The 25,146-nt window shown below is 39.6% G+C and overlaps 1 protein-coding gene across 1 annotated transcript in view; it reads left to right on the forward strand.

The window, feature by feature from the left end:
• Positions 1-25,146, forward strand: part of nsmfb (NMDA receptor synaptonuclear signaling and neuronal migration factor b) — a 59,058-nt gene that overhangs the window by 4,609 nt on the left and 29,303 nt on the right. The window contains exons 2-4 of the mRNA XM_016674191.1: positions 14,058-14,119; positions 15,707-16,477; positions 20,733-20,739. Of these exons, the coding sequence (XP_016529677.1) occupies positions 14,058-14,119; positions 15,707-16,477; positions 20,733-20,739 (840 nt within the window). The remainder of the gene's footprint in view (positions 1-14,057; positions 14,120-15,706; positions 16,478-20,732; positions 20,740-25,146) is intronic.

Here is a 25,146-nt window from a genome sequence, read left to right on the forward strand (position 1 = left end):
AAGTAAAATTAAATGTAACTTACACACATTTGCTGCTGTTGTTGTAAATTGTGACAAGCCTATGTTGTGAAGGTAACCTTAGAAAAGTTTGACCCTATTGTCACTTCTGTACAAATTTTCTTCCTTGGACCACCTGTGGGTGCTAACAGGCCCAAATAGGGCTAATTCTTGGGGTCTGAATTTGGGCCACAAGGGGCGGTTTTCTTGTTCTGAGCCATGTACGGCAGGCCATTTTAATATAAATCAGTTTCATTCCAGACATTTATAAACGAGTTTTGACTAAACAGCTGCATTTTGACTGCTCTGAATGATCATTTATTATAATTAGAGATATCTCAATTAAGTAATGTATCTAGTCATAAACCCATAAATATGTTGAAGCAGATTTTTTTCTTTTTTAAGCGCCCTGCCATCGGCCACAGGCAGCTATTGTTTTGCTTTGTTTTGTTTTCGGAGACGCAGCCTGATGTAACTGTCAGTGGAAAGTTGAAAGAGCAAGGCTGATGCAGAGAAGGCTAGAATTAAAAATAATTTCTGTAAACAGATTGTTGGTAACTTTTTCACAAAAATGAGCTTGCATTGAGTTGCATCAAATGAGGACAATGAAATCGGTACGGCAGTCCTCTGTTCCATTAAGTCAGTGTGTTGTGTAGCATATAGCATAATTTAAATATTACTATGGCAAAACGCCCTATACCTTGGAAACTGTAATGATCACTTACCATAAGCTTTCAATTTCATGATTTTAATAACAATAGCTCATTGTCTAAAGTGGGCCGGTCTAAACCAGGAAACTCTCACTGCGGCCCTGGTTGGTTCTGACCGCAGACTACAGAGGTCCTTGGTGTTTTTACAATCCAGCTGTTGAGCCCTTATAATGCGACACTCATTAGTGGTGCATTTTTTTTTACTTGCAGCCTGATGTATCACACCCCCTCTCAGGTACCGTAACAAAAAGAAAAAAAACATTGTATTTCCCTTCTCCTGTTAGCATTCTCGTTGCCGTGGCTAATTGGGGAACAGCTTATTCAGCCAGTTCTCTTCCTGCACAGTTCAAATGGTATTTACCTTATTGATATTTGAGTCATTCTACAAAAGGCCTTCATATCAGGTATGATCACATCATATCATACCTTCATATCACTGGTGTCAGATCAGTCGAAGGGTATCCAGATGACTAATGTTGTGTTGGATGAGATCTGCTCTGCAGCGTCTAACTAAGCTGAGTTCAGAAGGCAAGATGCAAATCCAACTTTTCTTCTTCCAGCCATGTGTGCATCTCTCTCTCCAATTCTTTGTTTGAAAGCCACTAACTGCTCCAAGTCACTACCTTTTGATATCTGATCCCACACTTTGTTTGGCTCATGTTTTTTTTTATTTTTTTTAATTTTTTTTTCTACACCCTGTGCACTTAAGGCTCCACAAATCGTGTTGATTGCTACAGCTATTGAACAATGCCTGTGGGCCACAGCTGAGGCTCTTGCAACACACACTCGTGACTCTGTCAACGGTCGTGAGCCACAATCCAGATCTGGAGAGTGGCTCTCCTCCACCCCCCCACCTCACTGAATCCCTCTGAATCCCATCTGAACAGGGATTAACAGTGTTGAGTCTGCCGGATTATCTGACGTATGGGGACTCAGCAGGCCAAAGCTGTTTTTCCTGCCTGTCAGACACATCCAGACCATGTTTCTGTCAGTGGTCGTGCACAAAACGTAAAGCAGTGGAAGGTCTAGAAGAAAGATTCGTTTCTCTTTTTCTCTCTTGTTTTTGTGTTTTGCAAAACGTCATTGCAATAACTTAGTGTTGGACAAAAAATATGTTTACTTTAACTGCAGGTGCTGAACAGACCTGCTATTGTAACAGTAGGTATTAGTAATGCTAATTTGATATCAGCAGTTGCAACTGATTACTTTAGGAATAGATTATTCTGATGATTAATTGATGAATTGGATAAAGAAAATGTGCACACTCTACAGATTTTTCATGTAACCACTTCAGCCATTTTTATACAATTTTAGAAATACATGAAACATGTAAATAAACCAATAATTTAATTTCTTTTTTAAATCATAAACGTTTTATTGCCTGAAATGCAATAACATGGCATCTTTTGATGCCACTTGAGGAGTTTTGGATTAAACATTTACAGACAAAGATGTTTTTATCTTATGTGTGAAAATATACTGTTAAGGTAAAACAGTATAGCTCCTAATAGCTCCTAATTTGTTTTTTCAGCAAATGGCCTTTTATGAATCTGTATGGTCAGTTAGTGATTAATCAATTACTAAATATAGTGACAGTTATTTCAATAATCGATTAATCACAATTAATCCTATTAACCACTTCATCCCTGCCTTTATCATAGATATTATGCTCAAATTTAAAATGATTGCTATGCTAATTATTAATACAAATGGTACTAGTAATTGTCCAGTGCATGTGGCCTCTCAAATATGTTAATCTCAGTAACTTTTCAGTTCCAAAATCAAACTCTAGAGGGGATTCTTGTTGTGTTTGTATCAGAAAACTCATAAAAGTCAACTTTCAAGATTTTAACAAGTTGAGCAGGTGACCCGGAGGGTTCTGAAGACCCCATACATCTGACCCAAAGTTATCATATTCAGGAAGAGGAAACGCGTGTAAAGGTTTGGTCATTTACACTAAAACCTGATATTTTCAGTAGCTTCTATGTTGATGATCAGTGGGGGTTTGGATGAGAACACCAAAGACACTTTATATTCATCCTTTAACCACCTTAGAATTAGAATTTTTCTACATAGAAATACACTGAGTTTTGTGAAACCTTTATTGTTTTAGTGAAAGTTAAAAGTGTTGATGAGTTTTGCTGGAACAAAAACATTTCATTCTCTTGAGTCCGGCATCATGTCTTGTCTTGTGTGCTGCACATAACTTTATGCCATTATGTCCTTTACATCTTCACCATTGTGTCTTTAACAAAGACAGGTATATTTGCTCTGACTACGTTTTTGTTGTGCTGAAAATGGTGTAGCAGTAACCTTCTGGTTACAACTCTTGAAATACAAAGCGGATTGGGGACAGACAGAGCCAAAAGGCTAAGAGCTTGATTTAAGTGTGGGAGCACAGTTCTTTTGTTATGCATAGAGCCTGGAAGCGCTTTGTGAAGAGCCCTGCTGCCTCCGTCCCGTATAATGACAAACCTTTTGTAGTGCATCTCAGCAAAGCTACTTTGTCCAGTGCTGTCTGCCTCTCGAGTGGAAAAGATTACAAGCGATTTAAAGATGGCGTCCTCTTTAATAATTCAAAAATGTTTTGAGTCACTTCTGGGAGAAATTTGCACAGCCCAACAGTGTTCAGACCTTAATAGTTTCCACTTTGGTGAATTTGTGATTTCACGGCCTTTTTCCCCGCAGGACGGTGTGACCAGCAGAAGCCCTGTCCTCGTCACTGCACAGATTAGTTCCAGCCATGGTCCAGTGTGGTTATTAGCCATAAAACATTCAGCAGCTCGCTCTAAAACATAAATCTGTCAGATTTTCTGGCTGAAAGCCACATAAGAGGTCAAAAATTCTGAGTTTCTCAACCAGCAGGGGTAACTGATTATTTTTAACATTTAAATCCTGTCATAAGCTGTGTTTCCATTGACCATGTAATTGCTCAATTTGACATTTTCAAAAATAAATTTGCTCAATGCCACCGAAAAAAACTCACTTTTTTTGTTGCAAAGTTTTTGTGCTGGGATGAGGAATTTAATTTTTTTTATTTTTTATTATTTTTGGTGGTAACAAAATTGATTTATTTTGTAAAACTGCCATGAAAACACTTCTTTTCGCATCACATGAATCACATGATCAGCTGGTGGATGTTGCCACTGGTGCAAATCATGAAGATGACAGGAAGTAGTTGGAGGATGAAACTGCAGCATGTTTTTTACTGACCTATTGTGCAAAGAAACTTATTTACGTGTGATTTTGATTGCATTTCTTATTTAATAGAAACACTGCAATTGCAAAACTGTGCTTTCTTTTTTGGCATTAGCAGAATGTTGACCAAGTTTTGTACACATTTTTAATGAAACATAGTTCTAGAGGCTTTTAAAAGATGGGACCATTTTTTCTAATATCATGCTCATTCTGGGTTTTGGTTGAGATCGACTTTATTCATAAAACATTCACATTTTCTACAAATCACCGTTTAGAAAATGTACCATATTTTCTAAGTTAGGTAGAAGACTTAATCCCTCCTCAGGTCAAATAGATTTCTTAGAAACTGAATTTGAAAATGATTTTAGTAAAAACAGAAGTTTCTTTATAATAAGATAAGTATATTTGCCTTGAAACATGAGCACAGTTCATGTTTTGAGTGAAGTTTCTCATTAGGTATCCTTTTATCATCTACTTAAGTTGAACAGCAGATATTACTTCCTAAAAAATTGCTGGTTTTCTTGGCTCTATTGGCCTTTATTTGAAAGTAGTTTGACAGGAAAGACGGTAATGAGAGAGAGGGAAGACATGCAGCAAATGTCACCAGGCTGGGAATTGAGCCTGCGACCACCGCCATGAGGACCAGGGCCTCAACATGTGGGTTGTGCTTTGCCCCTGCGCCACCACAGCACCCCAAAATTGCTGGTTTTCTAAAAAAAACAAAAGTATCTGCATATCTAGCTTAGCTTTAACTCTTTCCAGGTTAAAGCTAGCCTTAAAGTTTCTCCTGTTTACTCTGCAGGAGTAGGAAAACCTATTTCTCGGTTGGCTGGATAGTTTTCCATCCTCCTGCCACTTCAGTGGCCAAACAACACTAGTGACAAGAAAGTAGCATTTGAGGACAGCATTTCTGTTTATTGACAGAGAACATGTTCCATCGGCTCTAACATGCTGCTGATGTCTTTTGCTTAACTGAGGATCCGGATGATGGACGTGTTCCTTCAGGGCAGTGTGTGTGTCTCTCTCTCTCTCTGTGTGTGTGTGGGTGTGTGTGTGTGTGTGTGTGTGTGTGTGTGTGTGTGTGTGTGTGTGTGTCTGCACTGCAGCTGGTATCTGTTCAGGAAGCATTCAGCTCAACCTGTCCATACATACTGTATTGTTTTAGATACAGCATTAAATATTAGATTGCTAGAAAGACCATTCTAACCACTGTTAGCTCAATCTATTTGTGAAACACTTTGCTTTAACTTTTCAGAAAGCCATATTTAAATGGAATAGCTACACTACACAATATCTCTTCATGTTACAGTTTAGCATCTTGATTAATGTTGTTACTCTTATTCTTAAAGGGGCGGTATTGTGTTTTTTTTCCAGAAACAGCACCATCTCATAGCACAGCGTGTTTTTACAGTATGTTTTCACAAAATATTTTTACCAGTGTTGCGCGGAGAAGTAGCTGCTATGATGAGCTCAGCTGATGTTCAGTTCCATCAGGTGTTTGCTAATTGCTGCTGGCTAGTCTGAAGGGACTGAGTTGTTCGGCTGAGGACTGCAGCCCCAAGGAGGAGCTGTGTGTAAACGGCGGTGCTTGGTGAGGATTTCTGTAACCCAGAACGGTTGCTACGGGAGATTTTAGGATTTCTCAAACATGCATGAAAGAAGAAGGCAAAGCTCCAAGTATGTTTTTGATGGTGTGAATGGCATTATGACTTGATGTAGAGCTCAGCAACACACAGTGATTGTGTGAAGCACAATCAGCCAAAAGTTGTAAGAAAACTGGTTTGTGAAAACATTACTTAGTCATTTGCCACATTTGAAGCATACTTGAACCAATATGATCGCTGAAGATAACCATACTGGCCTGAAATGTTAAAAATATATTCTCTCCATTGGTTTACTTAGGATATTTTTTCTGACATTCTAACTATATGAATAATATCCACAGATATTTAGTTGGATGCATTATTTCTTTTGGGGTTGTGGTAAGGTCATTTTGATTTGAACTAAATGTGTTCTGCAGCCTCCATCTAAATTGGCTCTGAGGTTTTGCAGAAGGCCATGGTTGACCTTTATAAGCCATAAACAACATGACATCACAGTATCATTGAATATGCAGTCTGTCTCCATGAGCTACATCACTGTTCAGTGACCTGTAACGGGTGTAGTGTTGATCACATTTTATGATTCTAGGTAAGTAGACGTTAAACAGGAGTCGCTGTGAAAGAAAGACACATCGTATTTTAGTTTGGTTGAACAGAAAGCTTTTCTAGAGCTATGACTTGAATGCTCACTTGTGTAGATTCAAAATCAGACTGAGGTGAAAACTACCCTGAAAACTGAGTAGGTAATGAAGGGCTGCACATTTCAATAGGAAGCCATAAAAATCATAAACTTCCTACTGCCCAGAGGAATATAATATGGTCAATTTGTTCTTCGGGGTAATAAACTTCCTGTCATAAACCCCCAACATCCCCCCAAAAAACAAAACATTACCTACCCAACATTAAGAGACTCTTCAACTGATATATAGAGATTGATGCGAGGCAGAATGGGAACCTACAATCTATTATCTGAGAACTGTGAGCTCTGCTGGGCAGAGATCATTTCCTGACTCGTGAGCTTTGTTGAAAGGAGTGAAAGGAACAAGGTTTCCTTAATGAAGTCGTCTGGATTTTACAAGTCAGCCTTCCTAAGGTGTGCTGTGGGGACAGATGGGCAGGAATGGGGCAGAGAGCAGCAGACACGGGTCTATCACAAAACATTGACCGTCATTGTGCGTCTGGACTCACAGTACAGAAAGAATGAAGGTGTAAAGAAAAGCTACAATCTCCACATCCTACACAACCTACTGCAATATTTATGGGCCTCTGCAAGTTTGGGAAACCACCATCAGTAGTAAGTGGGTGGTGTTCAGGATGACAGTCAAACCTTTTATCAAAATCGGCTTCATTGCTCAGGATGTTTCACAAACCGCGAATTTGACTTCAGTTTCATGATTAATCACTCTGCCTAACTTTCCTAAGGTTGAAATGTAAAACTGCAGGTTTTCAAAAATTGTTTAAGAAAATGTTTCATTGTCTCAAACCAAGCATCTCAGATTTCCAGGTTTTCATTTTCAGGAAGGTTTAAAAGAAGTCATTTTGTTTCAGGTGTTAATTTGGACATGCTAACTACAAACTGGTTTTGCTTTGGTGGGAGAATAATTCACTGTTGCAATAAGTAGACTATCTACTCCTTTGGTTTTATCCAAATGTCCATCACCGTGTTTTTTTTTGTTTTTTTTTAAGAATTTCTTTCGCCACTAGTCATCTTTATATGAAAGTAATCTGACAGGAAGGAGGCTGAGAGAACCAAGGACGAGAGTGGAACTCGGGACAGAAACAGAGCACTGTGAGAAGTTTGAACGTTTGAAGGCAAATCCACCAAATACTAAGGAACGGTATGGAAACTTCTACTGAGGGAAATCTAAAAATATCTCTGTCTCTCTCATCTCAAGCAGATAAACTTAATGGCAATGACTCAGAGAAACCTAAAGCTGCTTCTCACCTTCTTTTCAATTGTTTCCTGGTTGGATTCAGACAGAAACTTCAACAATAGCAGAAGTGAGCAACTCTGATGGATTCAAATTCAATAATCAGACAATAGAGACCAAATGGCATCATCAATGTGTTAGAAACTAACGCAGCGTCGTGCCATCCTACTCTGTCACTATATGTGGCATTTTGAGATAAGTGTGTGTCTCACCCACAGCAGCAGCTGGAGGAGGGGCCCTGCGCCGGGCCCTCAGCCTGGCCCTCAGCCTGGCCCTCAGCCTGGCCCTCCGCTCTCCATCTGTTCACTGGGGGGTGATTACTGATACAGACCATAATTAGTCAGATCAATGTGAACACTGAGGGCCGATCTGCTGCTCACCTACCTCATTAGCAGAGCATTAAATCAGCCCGGTGTTCTTCAACACAATTAAACACAAAGAGAAGTGATTCATTGTTACAACATAGGAGAGTGAAAAAATTAAACCCAAAGGTTAAATATGGAAAAAAGAATAAAGTACAAATTCTAAAAATATTTACAGCACAGATTGGTTTTTCACCTCTGGAAAAGAAACATAGATACATTTATATGAGATAAATTAATCTGTTATTGCAAGAGCCCAAGATCACACATTCAACCTTTAGAATAAATTCTGAAAGCTTCTAATCGGTAGGTAAAGGTAAAGCCAAAATTATTAATACACATATTAGCTTTAGGTTTTATTTATTCAACCAAGAAATTGATTTTAGATTTAGATTATAAAACAGGATTATCTGAAAATACAATAAAGCATCGTAACAGGGAGGTCAGTTTGGTCAGAGATCATTTCTGTTTTTTTTATACATTTTATTGAGAAAATTTCATTTTTAAAATCACTTATAACCTTTTAAATAATTGCAAATTGGAATTCCAATTGGAAAACATGTTGTGACTTTGCAGCAACAAAACTCTCCATGGAATAACTGAGCAGCTTTTTCCAACTTTCTGCTGGTGTTTTATAATTTCTGTTTGGTGTTGAGCTCTGAGGCTTCAGGCTGGAAAGCCTCTTTGCCATCACCCTAATCTTGAGATTCTTCGATTCTCAATGACTGATTCCAGTATCTCTAGAGTCAGACGGCAGACTCACTGCAGTGCTGCAAGATGCACAGATAGAATTGAGCTGAAGTTTATTTTATGTCTTTAGAGTTTAGATTTCTTTCAACAAAGACTTGAGAGAGAAAATTAACTTTCTTCAGAAACTTGAGGCTTGACTTGGACATCTGGAGTTAGATTTCTGAACATCTCTGATCATAAGTGCTAAACATTTAACCATATTTTCTGTTCCAACATGGCTGCTAACAAGCTTGTATCAGATCAGAGTTAATGCAGCAGCCTTTCAGTGTGTTTCCCTGCTTATATTTTAACTGCTTTAGCACCAACAGCAGTTTTGAGCATCAATGATTTAACTATAGATGTGGAATGGTAAATGTGCCCCTCTGGAGGGCAGGCGACTGCCTAAACGAGTCTTTCACTGGATATTTAAAGATTTTATTTTGGGAAACATAGAGAACATGAGAAACAAGTAGTAGATATAACCAGATAAAAGAAAAAAAAAAAAAACTGAAGATCGACCTAACAAAAGAATCTGTACTGCAAATGTCAAAAGATAAAAAGGAGGGTGGTGGAAAGTGCGTGGTGGTAGGAGGTGGGGAGCAGTGGGAGGTCAGTGTGAGAGGATCTGAGCTGTTCTAGATGACTGAAGATCAGAGAACAGCTTCAGGCTGGACACGCCAGCAAGTTGGAGAACAACGTGAATCCTTGCTGTCGGGCCTAGCTGAACAGTAATCTGGTTTGGTCTGCTGTGCTGCTTCCATTGTCCTCTGCCTGGTTTGGAGTCTGAGAGCAGATTTCAATGCTAAATATGTTTCTATGGATCCAAACAGTAACTCAGCTCCCTTTGCTTTCAACAGACCCCTGGATTGACTCAGTCAGTCCAGTAACTCAATGACAGCAGATCTACGTACATCAAGATGTAGACCGTGCTAGATGGACTGTGTCATGGTTAGCCTGAAACCAGTGCTTGTAAGGAGACAGTGGTTTTATTGTTCACAATACAGGAGCCTCCTGGTCAGACCTCTGGACCAGGAGCCTCCTGGGACCGCAGCATCAGTGTGGTGAAGGTGACTCCGGGTCAAACTCAGAAATAACCGGCCAGGTGATCAGAGCCCTCTGTCATAATGCCACAAATCAAACAACCCAAAATGCAGGAAGAAAGCGGCCAGGTGAAAGTCAGTTGTTTACTTAAAGTGGTAGTAGTATAGTAGTATATTTTTAATGTGTAATGTAATGTTTCAGTTGTCGACTGTGCGTTCTATGACTTTGCATTTTTGTGTTTTTACCATGTAAAGCACTTTGAACTGCTTTGTTGATGAAATGTGTTTACAAATAAGCTTGATTGATTGGTTGGCGGTATATAAAATGAACTTTTTTTTTAGCTTAACATCATGTTATAATATTAACATTATAATGTCAACAAAAACATACCAGGAGTGTTTGATTCTTTTGTGCATGTTTGAGAAATCCCAAAATCTCCCATGGCAACCGTTCTGGGGTGTCTAAACACTTGTTCTCACCCAGCACCACCTTTTACACACATCTCTTCCTTCGGGTTTCATCCTCCAGGCGAACTTCCACCTCACAGAGCTCCACCCCACTGATCCCCTCCAGACTAGCGGCAGCAGCCATCAGCAAACACCTGCAGAGTTCATCATACAAATTACTTCTCAGTGCAACGCTCATAAAAACTTTGTCGGAAAGAGTAGGAGCCTCTTAAAGAGAGAGAGGGCCAATATCAAGGTGTTAAATTGCTTGATATATTCTGCATTTTTATTACTGAAGGTAACATAGTTCCTTGATTGCACTAAACAATTTCACTATCTGCCTGGAAAACACATAATACTGTCCCTTTACAAATGAGTAAAATCAAAAACTTTCAAATTCTGAAGTCCGAGGCTGACTTCAAGATAAACAGCACAAGAGGAATATGGGTTGATAACATGAGAATCCTGCTCCAGGAGCTGAACCAGGAGCAGGTGGCTGATTAGAGACAGCTGTGATTTAATTTCCAGTTGGGATCAATAAAGCATTTTCTAATTTTAATTGAATTTGAGGGAAGGGAAGTAACAGAAGTTGAACTGAGGAGATGGAAGGAATGGCTGTCAGGATACACAGGCAACCCAGAGACAATGTGAATAAACACGCAGTCAACCCAAAACCCAAACGCCTGAGAATCATGACGTGTGTTTCCAGAGTCACATCCTATCGGTCATAACCCAAACGGACCAGCATCCTCTTTGGCTCAGCTCTTCTTTCACTGAGACAAATGCTTGACATGCATTCCTCCAATATGAAACAACTGGAGTGTATTCTTTACAGCGTTCTATTGTAGCTCTTCTCTGTTTCCTCACCATGCTGCATTATTGTAGAAAGTTCTTCCATCCTTCATGTGCTGCCCTGCTGTTCCCTCACTCACACTGCGAGTCACACAAACATAATATCATCTCATTTCTGGATCATCTGTCTGCTGCCCTGCTCCACCTGAGCTCCTTACTGAATACTCCTCTTCTGACATCTTACATCTCCATTCCTCTTCTTGCTTCCCACTCCCCCAATTTTCTATTTTGGTCTCACATAAATAGATCTTCCACTTGTCACGGTGTGTGATCTCCTACCCCGTCCCCTGTGTGTCCCACGGCTGAAAACAGCAGAATCATGGTACAGATAAAAGACATGATGGAATTCTTAACTTGTTTGAATTTCAAACGTAAAATCCTGTCTGAAGCTTTTGTATTACTGAGGAGTTCAGTTCATTTCTGCAGTTTTTCCTCTGTCATCATCGCCTTGTTTCAGCATCTATTTTATGCACGATATGGATTTTTTTTTTCTCTTTGATTGGGGCTGTGCAGAAAATCCTGCAGGCAGATCAGAGATTACTGCATGTTTTTTTTTTTTTTTTGTTTTCTCCAGATCTAATTTTTTTTGCTCTATTCTTGCATGAGAGGGGGAGGGGCTCGGAGAGTGAGAGCGCCTTCACATGCCACCTGATATTTAATTACTTTGTGTGTGGATGAAACAAACACCACAGCTCCCTCAGGGAGTTTTAACCATGTTTTGATGTAAATCCGGTGCAGTGCGTACGTGCAGAGAATGTTCTGTTCCACGGTCCAACCTGAGGATGTCTGCGCAGGTCCATGTGCTGGTGGCAGGAAGGCATTAATGGAGTGGGTGGGTGGGCGGAGAACCATTAGCTCTGACTGCTCTGTATTTGGATCTGACTGCAGCTGCTCCAACTGTTGTTGGTTTTAAATCCCACTAAAAAATTAACAGTCTGTCAATTTACCAAAGGAAAGACTCAGTAAGTTTTAAATAGATGTAGTAGAAAGTTCACCCTCTTTATATTTGAAACATTTTGTTTTATCTTTTGTGTGTGAACCTACACATTTTTATCTGGGAAAATGAACGATTATTTCTACTCAACATTCTCAAGGTTACAACATGATCTGACTTCACTTGGTACTAAAATTATTTAGTAATTTTAAAAGTAATTTTAAAAGAATGCAGTTTCCACTAGCAGTGCACTGATTGCAGTTTTTCTGGCCAATCAACGATCATGGATCTTTAAGAAAACTTACCTGCTGATTCAGATGTTTTTTGTCTGAAATGTTGTGAATTATAGCAAGAAAGTTGCTGCCATGACCTGGTGGGTGAGACTCTCAGTCAAACTTTGCTTTTTTGGGGGACTTTTTAAAATCTTATTTATCTATTATTGTTGATCAGCACTTTGGTTCAGCTGCATCTGAATTACAGCTCTTTATGAATAAAGTTGATGATGATGTTGATGAAACTTCTCTCAGCTCTGTGGTTTTGGAACTCTGATCCAAAACCACAGAGCATTCTGGGGGATGTAGGCAAAGGAAAGGCTTTAGCTGCTCGACCTTTCGTGGCCAGCTAACCGTGGTTGGTGGCCTTAGTCAACTCTGTCACTTTTTGGTTACCTAGCAACAACTTGTTGAGTAACTTGCACTGCAGCAGTTTCAGGTTTTGACACTGTGCTTCAACAGTGTGGAGTGAAAACAATAGATAAAACAGGAAGGGACACGCCGCAGTTTGACAGTATATCAAATACTTAAAACATAAAAATAGTCAATAATTATTGATACTAACTTATATCATACACTTTTACCATGATAGATTCATCAGTCATATCATTCATGATTTATAATGACTTATTACATGAACAAGCTTACTCATATATTTCATTTCCTTATTTAATGGAAACATCAGAATCGTGAAATTGTGTTTCTTTTTTTAATACATTTTATATTAGCATAATAAATACAAAGATTTGTGCACATTTGTAATGGAAATCTCTTATGCAGATGTTATGTGTACAAAAAAAATGTAGCACACCTTTTCCCCTCCACTGGAATACAGAGGGGAAGTAGGAGCATGTTCAGGCAGTTCAGTTAACTTTGTTACTGATGATCAGCAAGTGTGAACACCTCTATAAGTCCAGGTGTCTTTTAACACTATGTCAGGGTGGAAAGACATCAGTAATGAATCTTGGCTCATCAATTTGGAAAAGTTGATTATGGCATTTCCTGTCAGCTTCAATATCTCCGTCAAAGTCTATAATGTAAAGAGTTATATTCATGAACCAAATCAACACAAGTAAGTCTATCAACAATTATGGTTTGGGCTTGTTTTGCAGCAGAACTCTGACACCTTGCATATGAAATGCTGTGGATCTGAACAGAGCCATGCAGGAATATCAATAAACTGAAGAGGACATGTTGTAAAGAAGAGTTGGCCAAGATGTTTCCAGTGGGAGACAGAGAATGTTAGACAGAAAACCTCTTTAAAACGTATTAAATTATATATTGGATTTCGTTTTTTCTACACAGTTATTCCATTTTTGCCTCATCATTAATTAATGACAGCCTGGTGGAATCCTTTGTGGGTTTGTAGATGAGGTTTTGATCGACATAGCTCGAGAGAAAGCAAAAGATTAAAAATGTTTCAAAACCGACTGAAAGGCAACATGGTTTTTAAATCATAACTGTACAGGTTTGGAGATTATAGTTGTGACTAGTGACAAATATGCCTGAGCTTTTTTCCTACCTAATAAAAGTACTTAATCCAACTCTTCATTTTCTGTTGCATTTCAGTATCTGTGAAACAAATCAGGCCAATACTTGATTAATTTAGCTTTTGATCAAAAGGTTGTTTGAGTGTTTTCCTACCAGTTTACCCGGCTGCTGCTTCTTCTCCAGAGTTGGTCAAATGCAGCATGCTGCCCTGCAGCAGGACTTCAATTGTTTTCTAGCATATTTTAGTTTGCCTGAGTAAGAACAATAGAGTACACTTGTCTCTTGTGAAGAGAAAAACATTAAATATTTTGTGTTTTAGTGCAGAAAATACCGCACTGCTTTCTTTATAAATTCTGCACTCAAATGTCAGGGTAATGTCTGTTTAGGTTGTGTAATCTGGTTGAAGGAGAGCCCTGTTTGAGAGAAAAGGCTCAGCCAGACTGCATGCAGTGAAACCTGCAGGTTAACTGTTGCCTGTGTTTTGTGTCCACAGAGCAGCCAGAGCATTTGGAGAATATCTGTCCAACACAAACCCAGAGAACCGCAACGGAGCAGGTAGGGAACAGAGTGACTGTAGCTGCTGTGACCTATTTCAGGATTGGTTTTGTTTGTTTCCACATCTTGATGTGGTCTGGTCTAAGATCATATTTTAAAGGGGTTATATTATGTTAAACTTTTATGAGCTTTACTTTATGCTATAATGTTATTCACTCTGATGCAGAGGGTAGGCAACATTCAGATACTCTCGGTAATATTACCTTGTCTAATTTACCGTATTAGTTAATAAAAGTTCTTCCTGGTAAAGTTTCAATATAACTCTGAATTTTAGTGAATCTCTTCAAACTTTTTTGTCACACTGAACATTTAAATTCAGCACAAAAGAAGTTGAAATGAGCTTGTGAACTGGCTGTCTTCCAGTTCCAGAGTTTCATCAGGAAAAAAAAATAAAAATAAATAAAACGGATAGAAAATCACTTTTAGCTGGTTGCTGGTAATTTTCCACTCTGTTGAACAGGCAGGGTCTGCTACTCAAATCTCCCGATTTACAAAGCACTGCACCGCTTGTACTGTCAGCCATTTTGTGTCGGTGTCCTCCAAGTGCGAAACCTTTTGGATTATGTAAGGAGTAATGAGTGACTCAACAAAGTGTATTTTCAAATCAAGCCGTTTGGGTAAATATAGGGACCAAAACCACTCAAACGGTGTAAATGCTCAGCATCAAAACACTTGAACATTTGAAACCCCAAACACAGGAGCTGCATGTCTCGCTCTGCTGGATCAGAAACACATTAACACTCATTATCCTCTTAACTACAACTTTATAGCCTTATTCATTTTAGACGGTAAGGTGCAACACTCACCAATTAAATGTCCTTGTTTGAGAATTCAAGCTCTTTTTTTCTACCTTGTATCAGCTGGACACTAGAAACACTTGGCTTCAGGACCACTGCAGAATTTGAGCAACAAAATCCTGCAATGGACTGTGCTATAATATTCTACATTGATTTAGATTCTATGTGACACGGTTATCTGTGATACTGACCAAAATGTATGTAAACTTTTGAACTCAAAGTTTTTTTTTGTGTTTTTTTTAAATCTCTAAGAAAAAAAAATAGAGAGTTTTCGGGCTTTTAGCAAATAGAAATAATTTAGGTAATTCTAATTACACTAAAGCAAGAAAAGTTTGGTCTGGTTTAACTTCAGACAGTGAGGAACAAACCTATTTGTATCTTTTTATTTGGTGTATGTAAACCTCTGGTTTCAGCTGACCCATCTGTTCAACTCTTCGCCCAGAAGCTGAGGACGTGTCAAATGACTAATTCTCCTTGAGCTTTCAGTGTTTCTTAAACTTCTTGTGTTTTCTGTTCTTGATGTTGCTGTTGCTGTGTGTATGGCATTTACCTCCCTGTCCACTTTTTAACCATCACTTTAAAAAACTGATTATTAGACCCATTGAATAAATAGGCAGGGAGGATCTTCAAACCTCACAGGAGCTTAGCCCTTCTTTGTTTTCAAAGAGGAACAAACAGTCTCATTTTACATCTAAATTCACCTTTTTTGATCGTTACCTTGTCTTAACGGTGAGTTTCTCTTACTGTGTGTAAAAGTTTCTCCTTCTGCTTTGCTTCTCCTCGTCCCCAGATCATCTTCTGTCTGAATCTTTCCCCGGTCAGGACTGTGACTCTCCAGACGTCGGCCGTTTGCATAACAACAATCTGCCACCGCGCAGCAACACTTTGCCTATAACTAAACCCAGTCAATCCCACCAGCCCCATCCAAGGACAAATCTGCAGTCGCCCCCTCAGGTCGACACCCTCAAAGCCCAAGGACCCTCAGGCCCCTCAAAACGCAGACTCTTTGTTGAACGAAGCCTCTCCTCAGAGGACCCACCAAGTGCCAGAGGCTCCGAGGGGAGCGCTGCTCTGAAGCCACCCAGGGTGTACACAATAACCAGAGAAGGTGGGATGACTCTTGGGGACTCCGGAAGCGAGGAGACTGTAGAGTTGGAGGTACTGAAGGGCCCCAGGGAGCACCCAGGCTCCCAACCCTCCAACCCCGCCATCTATAGCCTGTCGTGCACCAGCCAGCCAGCAGCTACAGCTGCCCGAGGCAGCCACCACCGCAGTAGCCACCATCGCGCTAGCCATCACCATGCCAACCAGCAACAGGTGGGGCCCTCATCATCCTCAGAACCTCTGCAGAGCTCAAGGAGTGCCAGCAACATTGGTGACTGGGGGATGAGGAGAGGCGGCTCCAGGGAGGACTACAGTCCAGACTGCGTGGCCTGCATCCGAGCGCCGTGCCAAAGCCAGAGGTCACTGGACCTGGACACCTCACCACGGGATGGAGGAAAGCCCCGCAAGAAGCTGGAGAGGGTGTACAGCGAGGACAGGACGTCCACTGACGACAGGGGTAGAGAAACATTGTTAAATGATTGAGTAGAAACGAAGTGGGCAAAAGAAAGAACTTTGACACAGACCGTTTTCGTTCCATTTAGTTCTGAAGAATTTGTGCTAAATTTTCACAAGTTTTGCCCAAGAAGTTAAGTTATTCTCAAATATTAATGACTTTAATGATTTAAACCAACTTCAGTTTGTAAATCATCCTCAAAGTCAGGAAGCCAACAATAACAGCTTTACCGTCTGAAGGTTCAGGAATTTTCCAGATTTTGATTTAAATCCAGGTAAAAAGTACGACAAAGTTCGATTCAGTGATGAAACAACACTGTGGCAGGATTCTTTTTATTTCCTTCTTTCTTTCATCCCCTTTTCCCCTGCTTTCTCTGTGTCTTTCTTNTCCGCTCTCCATCTGTTCACTGGGGGGTGATTACTGATACAGACCATAATTAGTCAGATCAATGTGAACACTGAGGGCCGATCTGCTGCTCACCTACCTCATTAGCAGAGCATTAAATCAGCCCGGTGTTCTTCAACACAATTAAACACAAAGAGAAGTGATTCATTGTTACAACATAGGAGAGTGAAAAAATTAAACCCAAAGGTTAAATATGGAAAAAAGAATAAAGTACAAATTCTAAAAATATTTACAGCACAGATTGGTTTTTCACCTCTGGAAAAGAAACATAGATACATTTATATGAGATAAATTAATCTGTTATTGCAAGAGCCCAAGATCACACATTCAACCTTTAGAATAAATTCTGAAAGCTTCTAATCGGTAGGTAAAGGTAAAGCCAAAATTATTAATACACATATTAGCTTTAGGTTTTATTTATTCAACCAAGAAATTGATTTTAGATTTAGATTATAAAACAGGATTATCTGAAAATACAATAAAGCATCGTAACAGGGAGGTCAGTTTGGTCAGAGATCATTTCTGTTTTTTTATACATTCTATTGAGAAAATTTCATTTTTAAAATCACTTATAACCTTTTAAATAATTGCAAATTGGAATTCCAATTGGAAAACATGTTGTGACTTTGCAGCAACAAAACTCTCCATGAGCAGCTTTTTCCAAGTTTCTGCTGGTGTTTTATAATTTCTGTTTGGTGTTGAGCTCTGAGGCTTCAGGCTGGAAAGCCTCTTTGCCATCACCCTAATCTTGAGATTCTTCGATTCTCAATGACTGATTCCAGTATCTCTGGAGTCAGACGGCAGACTCACTGCAGTGCTGCAAGATGCACAGATAGAATTGAGCTGAAGTTTATTTTAAGTCTTTAGAGTTTAGATTTCTTTCAACAAAGACTTGAGAGAGAAAATTAACTTTCTTCAGAAACTTGAGGCTTGACTTGGACATCTGGAGTTAGATTTCTGAACATCTCTGATCATAAGTGCTAAACATTTAACCATATTTTCTGTTCCAACATGGCTGCTAACAAGCTTGCATCAGATCAGAGTTAATGCAGCAGCCTTTCAGTGTGTTTCCCTGCTTATATTTTAACTGCTTTAGCACCAACAGCAGTTTTGAGCATCAATGATTTAACTATAGATGTGGAACGGTAAATGTGCCCCTCTGGAGGGCAGGCGACTGCCTAAACGAGTCTTTCACTGGATATTTAAAGATTTTATTTTGGGAAACATAGAGAACATGAGAAACAAGTAGTAGATATAACCAGATAAAAGAAAAAAAAAAAAAACTGAAGATCGACCTAACAAAAGAATCTGTACTGCAAATGTCAAAAGATAAAAAGGAGGGTGGTGGAAAGTGCGTGGTGGTAGGAGGTGGGGAGCAGTGGGAGGTCAGTGTGAGAGGATCTGAGCTGTTCTAGATGACTGAAGATCAGAGAACAGCTTCAGGCTGGACACGCCAGCAAGTTGGAGAACAACGTGAATCCTTGCTGTCGGGCCTAGCTGAACAGTAATCTGGTTTGGTCTGCTGTGCTGCTTCCATTGTCCTCTGCCTGGTTTGGAGTCTGAGAGCAGATTTCAATGCTAAATATGTTTCTATGGATCCAAACAGTAACTCAGCTCCCTTTGCTTTCAACAGACCCCTGGATTGACTCAGTCAGTCCAGTAACTCAATGACAGCAGATCTACGTACATCAAGATGTAGACCGTGCTAGATGGACTGTGTCATGGTTAGCCTGAAACCAGTGCTTGTAAGGAGACAGTGGTTTTATTGTTCACAATACAGGAGCCTCCTGGTCAGACCTCTGGACCAGGAGCCTCCTGGGACCGCAGCATCAGTGTGGTGAAGGTGACTCCGGGTCAAACTCAGAAATAACCGGCCAGGTGATCAGAGCCCTCTGTCATAATGCCACAAATCAAACAACCCAAAATGCAGGAAGAAAGCGGCCAGGTGAAAGTCAGTTGTTTACTTAAAGTGGTAGTAGTATAGTAGTATATTTTTAATGTGTAATGTAATGTTTCAGTTGTCGACTGTGCGTTCTATGACTTTGCATTTTTGTGTTTTTACCATGTAAAGCACTTTGAACTGCTTTGTTGATGAAATGTGTTTACAAATAAGCTTGATTGATTGGTTGGCGGTATATAAAATGAACTTTTTTTTTAGCTTAACATCATGTTATAATATTAACATTATAATGTCAACAAAAACATACCAGGAGTGTTTGATTCTTTTGTGCATGTTTGAGAAATCCCAAAATCTCCCATGGCAACCGTTCTGGGGTGTCTAAACACTTGTTCTCACCCAGCACCACCTTTTACACACATCTCTTCCTTTGGGTTTCATCCTCCAGGCGAACTTCCACCTCACAGAGCACCACCCCACCGATCCCCTCCAGACTAGCGGCAGCAGCCATCAGCAAACACCTGCAGAGTTCATCATACAAATTACTTCTCAGTGCAAAGCTCATAAAAACTTTGTCGGAAAGAGTAGGAGCATCTTAAAGAGAGAGAGGGCCAATATCAAGGTGTTAAATTGCTTGATATATTCTGCATTTTTATAACTGAAGGTAACATAGTTCCTTGATTGCACTAAACAATTTCACTATCTGCCTGGAAAACACATAATACTGTCCCTTTACAAATGAGTAAAATCAAAAACTTTCAAATTCTGAAGTCCGAGGCTGACTTCAAGATAAACAGCACAAGAGGAATATGGGTTGATAACATGAGAATCCTGCTCCAGGAGCTGAACCAGGAGCAGGTGGCTGATTAGAGACAGCTGTGATTTAATTTCCAGTTGGGATCAATAAAGCATTTTCTAATTTTAATTGAATTTGAGGGAAGGGAAGTAACAGAAGTTGAACTGAGGAGATGGAAGGAATGGCTGTCAGGATACACAGGCAACCCAGAGACAATGTGAATAAACACGCAGTCAACCCAAAACCCAAACGCCTGAGAATCATGACGTGTGTTTCCAGAGTCACATCCTATCGGTCATAACCCAAACGGACCAGCATCCTCTTTGGCTCAGCTCTTCTTTCACTGAGACAAATGCTTGACATGCATTCCTCCAATACAAAACAACTGGAGTGTATTCTTTACAGCGTTCTACTGAAGCTCTTCTCTGTTTCCTCACCATGCTGCATTATTCTAGAAAGTTCTTCCATCCTTCATGCACTGCCCTGCTGTTCCCTCACTCACACTGCGAGTCACACAAACATAATATCATCTCATTTCTGGATCATCTGTCTGCTGCCCTCCTCCACCTGAGCTCCTTACTGAATACTCCTCTTCTGACATCTTACATCTCCATTCCTCTTCTTGCTTCCCACTCCCCCAATTTTCTATTTTGGTCTCACATAAATAGATCTTCCACTTGTCACGGTGTGTGATCTCCTACCCCGTCCCCTGTGTGTCCCACGGCTGAAAACAGCAGAATCATGGTACAGATAAAAGACATGATGGAATTCTTAACTTGTTTGAATTTCAAACGTAAAATCCTGTCTGAAGCTTTTGTATTACTGAGGAGTTCAGTTCATTTCTGCAGTTTTTCCTCTGTCATCATCGCCTTGTTTCAGCATCTATTTTATGCACGATATGGATTTTTTTTTTCTCTTTGATTGGGGCTGTGCAGAAAATCCTGCAGGCAGATCAGAGATTACTGCATGTTTTTTTTTTTTTTTTGTTTTCTCCAGATCTAATTTTTTTTGCTCTATTCTTGCATGAGAGGGGGAGGGGCTCGGAGAGTGAGAGCGCCTTCACATGCCACCTGATATTTAATTACTTTGTGTGTGGATGAAACAAACACCACAGCTCCCTCAGGGAGTTTTAACCATGTTTTGATGTAAATCCGGTGCAGTGCGTACGTGCAGAGAATGTTCTGTTCCACGGTCCAACCTGAGGATGTCTGCGCAGGTCCATGTGCTGGTGGCAGGAAGGCATTAATGGAGTGGGTGGGTGGGCGGAGAACCATTAGCTCTGACTGCTCTGTATTTGGATCTGACTGCAGCTGCTCCAACTGTTGTTGGTTTTAAATCCCACTAAAAAATTAACAGTCTGTCAATTTACCAAAGGAAAGACTCAGTAAGTTTTAAATAGATGTAGTAGAAAGTTCACCCTCTTTATATTTGAAACATTTTGTTTTATCTTTTGTGTGTGAACCTACACATTTTTATCTGGGAAAATGAACGATTATTTCTACTCAACATTCTCAAGGTTACAACATGATCTGACTTCACTTGGTACTAAAATTATTTAGTAATTTTAAAAGTAATTTTAAAAGAATGCAGTTTCCACTAGCAGTGCACTGATTGCAGTTTTTCTGGCCAATCAACGATCATGGATCTTTAAGAAAACTTACCTGCTGATTCAGATGTTTTTTGTCTGAAATGTTGTGAATTATAGCAAGAAAGTTGCTGCCATGACCTGGTGGGTGAGACTCTCAGTCAAACTTTGCTTTTTTGGGGGACTTTTTAAAATCTTATTTATCTATTATTGTTGATCAGCACTTTGGTTCAGCTGCATCTGGAATTACAGCTCTTTATAAATAAAGTTGATGATGATGTTGATGAAACTTCTCTCACAGCTCTGTGGTTGTGGAACTCTGATCCACAACCACAGAGCATTCTGGGGGATGTAGGCGAAGGAAAGGCTTTAGCTGCTCGACCTTTCCTGGCCAGCTAACCGTGGTTGGTGGCCTTAGTCAACTCTGTCACTTTTTGGTTACCTAGCAACAACTTGTTGAGTAACTTGCACTGCAGCAGTTTCAGGTTTTGACACTGTGCTTCAACAGTGTGGAGTGAAAACAATAGATAAAACAGGAAGGGACACGCCGCAGTTTGACAGTATATCAAATACTTAAAACATAAAAATAGTCAATAATTATTGATACTAACTTATATCATACACTTTTACCATGATAGATTCATCAGTCATATCATTCATGATTTATAATGACTTATTACATGAACAAGCTTACTCATATATTTCATTTCCTTATTTAATGGAAACATCAGAATCGTGAAATTGTGTTTCTTTTTTTAATACATTTTATATTAGCATAATAAATACAAAGATTTGTGCACATTTGTAATGGAAATCTCTTATGCAGATGTTATGTGTACAAAAAAAATGTAGCACACCTTTTCCCCTCCACTGGAATACAGAGGGGAAGTAGGAGCATGTTCAGGCAGTTCAGTTAACTTTGTTACTGATGATCAGCAAGTGTGAACACCTCTATAAGTCCAGGTGTCTTTTAACACTATGTCAGGGTGGAAAGACATCAGTAATGAATCTTGGCTCATCAATTTGGAAAAGTTGATTATGGCATTTCCTGTCAGCTTCAATATCTCCGTCAAAGTCTATAATGTAAAGAGTTATATTCATGAACCAAATCAACACAAGTAAGTCTATCAACAATTATGGTTTGGGCTTGTTTTGCAGCAGAACTCTGACACCTTGCATATGAAATGCTGTGGATCTGAACAGAGCCATGCAGGAATATCAATAAACTGAAGAGGACATGTTGTAAAGAAGAGTTGGCCAAGATGTTTCCAGTGGGAGACAGAGAATGTTAGACAGAAAACCTCTTTAAAACGTATTAAATTATATATTGGATTTCGTTTTTTCTACACAGTTATTCCATTTTTGCCTCATCATTAATTAATGACAGCCTGGTGGAATCCTTTGTGGGTTTGTAGATGAGGTTTTGATCGACATAGCTCGAGAGAAAGCAAAAGATTAAAAATGTTTCAAAACCGACTGAAAGGCAACATGGTTTTTAAATCATAACTGTACAGGTTTGGAGATTATAGTTGTGACTAGTGACAAATATGCCTGAGCTTTTTTCCTACCTAATAAAAGTACTTAATCCAACTCTTCCTTTTCTGTTGCATTTCAGTATCTGTGAAACAAATCAGGCCAATAATTGATTAATTTAGCTTTTGATCAAAAGGTTGTTTGAGTGTTTTCCTACCAGTTTACCCGGCTGCTGCTTCTTCTCCAGAGTTGGTCAAATGCAGCATGCTGCCCTGCAGCAGGACTTCAATTGTTTTCTAGCATATTTTAGTTTGCCTGAGTAAGAACAATAGAGTACACTTGTCTCTTGTGAAGAGAAAAACATTAAATATTTTGTGTTTTAGTGCAGAAAATACCGCACTGCTTTCTTTATAAATTCTGCACTCAAATGTCAGGGTAATGTCTGTTTAGGTTGTGTAATCTGGTTGAAGGAGAGCCCTGTTTGAGAGAAAAGGCTCAGCCAGACTGCATGCAGTGAAACCTGCAGGTTAACTGTTGCCTGTGTTTTGTGTCCACAGAGCAGCCAGAGCATTTGGAGAATATCTGTCCAACACAAACCCAGAGAACCGCAACGGAGCAGGTAGGGAACAGAGTGACTGTAGCTGCTGTGACCTATTTCAGGATTGGTTTTGTTTGTTTCCACATCTTGATGCGGTCTGGTCTAAGATCATATTTTAAAGGGGTAATATTATGTTAAACTTTTATGAGCTTTACTTTATGCTATAATGTTATTCACTCTGATGCAGAGGGTAGGCAACATTCAGATACTCTCGGTAATATTACCTTGTCTAATTTACCGTATTAGTTAATAAAAGTTCTTCCTGGTAAAGTTTCAATATAACTCTGAATTTTAGTGAATCTCTTCAAACTTTTTTGTCACACTGAACATTTAAATTCAGCACAAAAGAAGTTGAAATGAGCTTGTGAACTGGCTGTCTTCCAGTTCCAGAGTTTCATCAGGAAAAAAAAATAAAAATAAATAAAACGGATAGAAAATCACTTTTAGCTGGTTGCTGGTAATTTTCCACTCTGTTGAACAGGCAGGGTCTGCTACTCAAATCTCCCGATTTACAAAGCACTGCACCGCTTGTACTGTCAGCCATTTTGTGTCGGTGTCCTCCAAGTGCGAAACCTTTTGGATTATGTAAGGAGTAATGAGTGACTCAACAAAGTGTATTTTCAAATCAAGCCGTTTGGGTAAATATAGGGACCAAAACCACTCAAACGGTGTAAATGCTCAGCATCAAAACACTTGAACATTTGAAACCCCAAACACAGGAGCTGCATGTCTCGCTCTGCTGGATCAGAAACACATTAACACTCATTATCCTCTTAACTACAACTTTATAGCCTTATTCATTTTAGACGGTAAGGTGCAACACTCACCAATTAAATGTCCTTGTTTGAGAATTCAAGCTCTTTTTTTCTACCTTGTATCAGCTGGACACTAGAAACACTTGGCTTCAGGACCACTGCAGAATTTGAGCAACAAAATCCTGCAATGGACTGTGCTATAATATTCTACATTGATTTAGATTCTATGTGACACGGTTATCTGTGATACTGACCAAAATGTATGTAAACTTTTGAACTCAAAGTTTTTTTTTGTGTTTTTTTTAAATCTCTAAGAAAAAAAAATAGAGAGTTTTCGGGCTTTTAGCAAATAGAAATAATTTAGGTAATTCTAATTACACTAAAGCAAGAAAAGTTTGGTCTGGTTTAACTTCAGACAGTGAGGAACAAACCTATTTGTGTCTTTTTATTTGGTGTATGTAAACCTCTGGTTTCAGCTGACCCATCTGTTCAACTGTTCGCCCAGAAGCTGAGGACGTGTCAAATGACTAATTCTCCTTGAGCTTTCAGTGTTTCTTAAACTTCTTGTGTTTTCTGTTCTTGATGTTGCTGTTGCAGTGTGTATAGCATTTACCTCCCTGTCCACTTTTTAACCATCACTTTAAAAAACTGATTATTAGACCCATTGAATAAATAGGCAGGGAGGATCTTCAAACCTCACAGGAGCTTAGCCCTTCTTTGTTTTCAAAGAGGAACAAACAGTCTCATTTTACATCTAAATTCACCTTTTTTGATCGTTACCTTGTCTTAACGGTGAGTTTCTCTTACTGTGTGTAAAAGTTTCTCCTTCTGCTTTGCTTCTCCTCGTCCCCAGATCATCTTCTGTCTGAATCTTTCCCCGGTCAGGACTGTGACTCTCCAGACGTCGGCCGTTTGCATAACAACAATCTGCCACCGCGCAGCAACACTTTGCCTATAACTAAACCCAGTCAATCCCACCAGCCCCATCCAAGGACAAATCTGCAGTCGCCCCCTCAGGTCGACACCCTCAAAGCCCAAGGACCCTCAGGCCCCTCAAAACGCAGACTCTTTGTTGAACGAAGCCTCTCCTCAGAGGACCCACCAAGTGCCAGAGGCTCCGAGGGGAGTGCTGCTCTGAAGCCACCCAGGGTGTACACAATAAC

Source organism: Poecilia formosa, unplaced genomic scaffold, assembly GCF_000485575.1.
Source record: "Poecilia formosa unplaced genomic scaffold, Poecilia_formosa-5.1.2 Scaffold91, whole genome shotgun sequence".
Lineage (NCBI taxonomy): Eukaryota > Metazoa > Chordata > Actinopteri > Cyprinodontiformes > Poeciliidae > Poecilia > Poecilia formosa.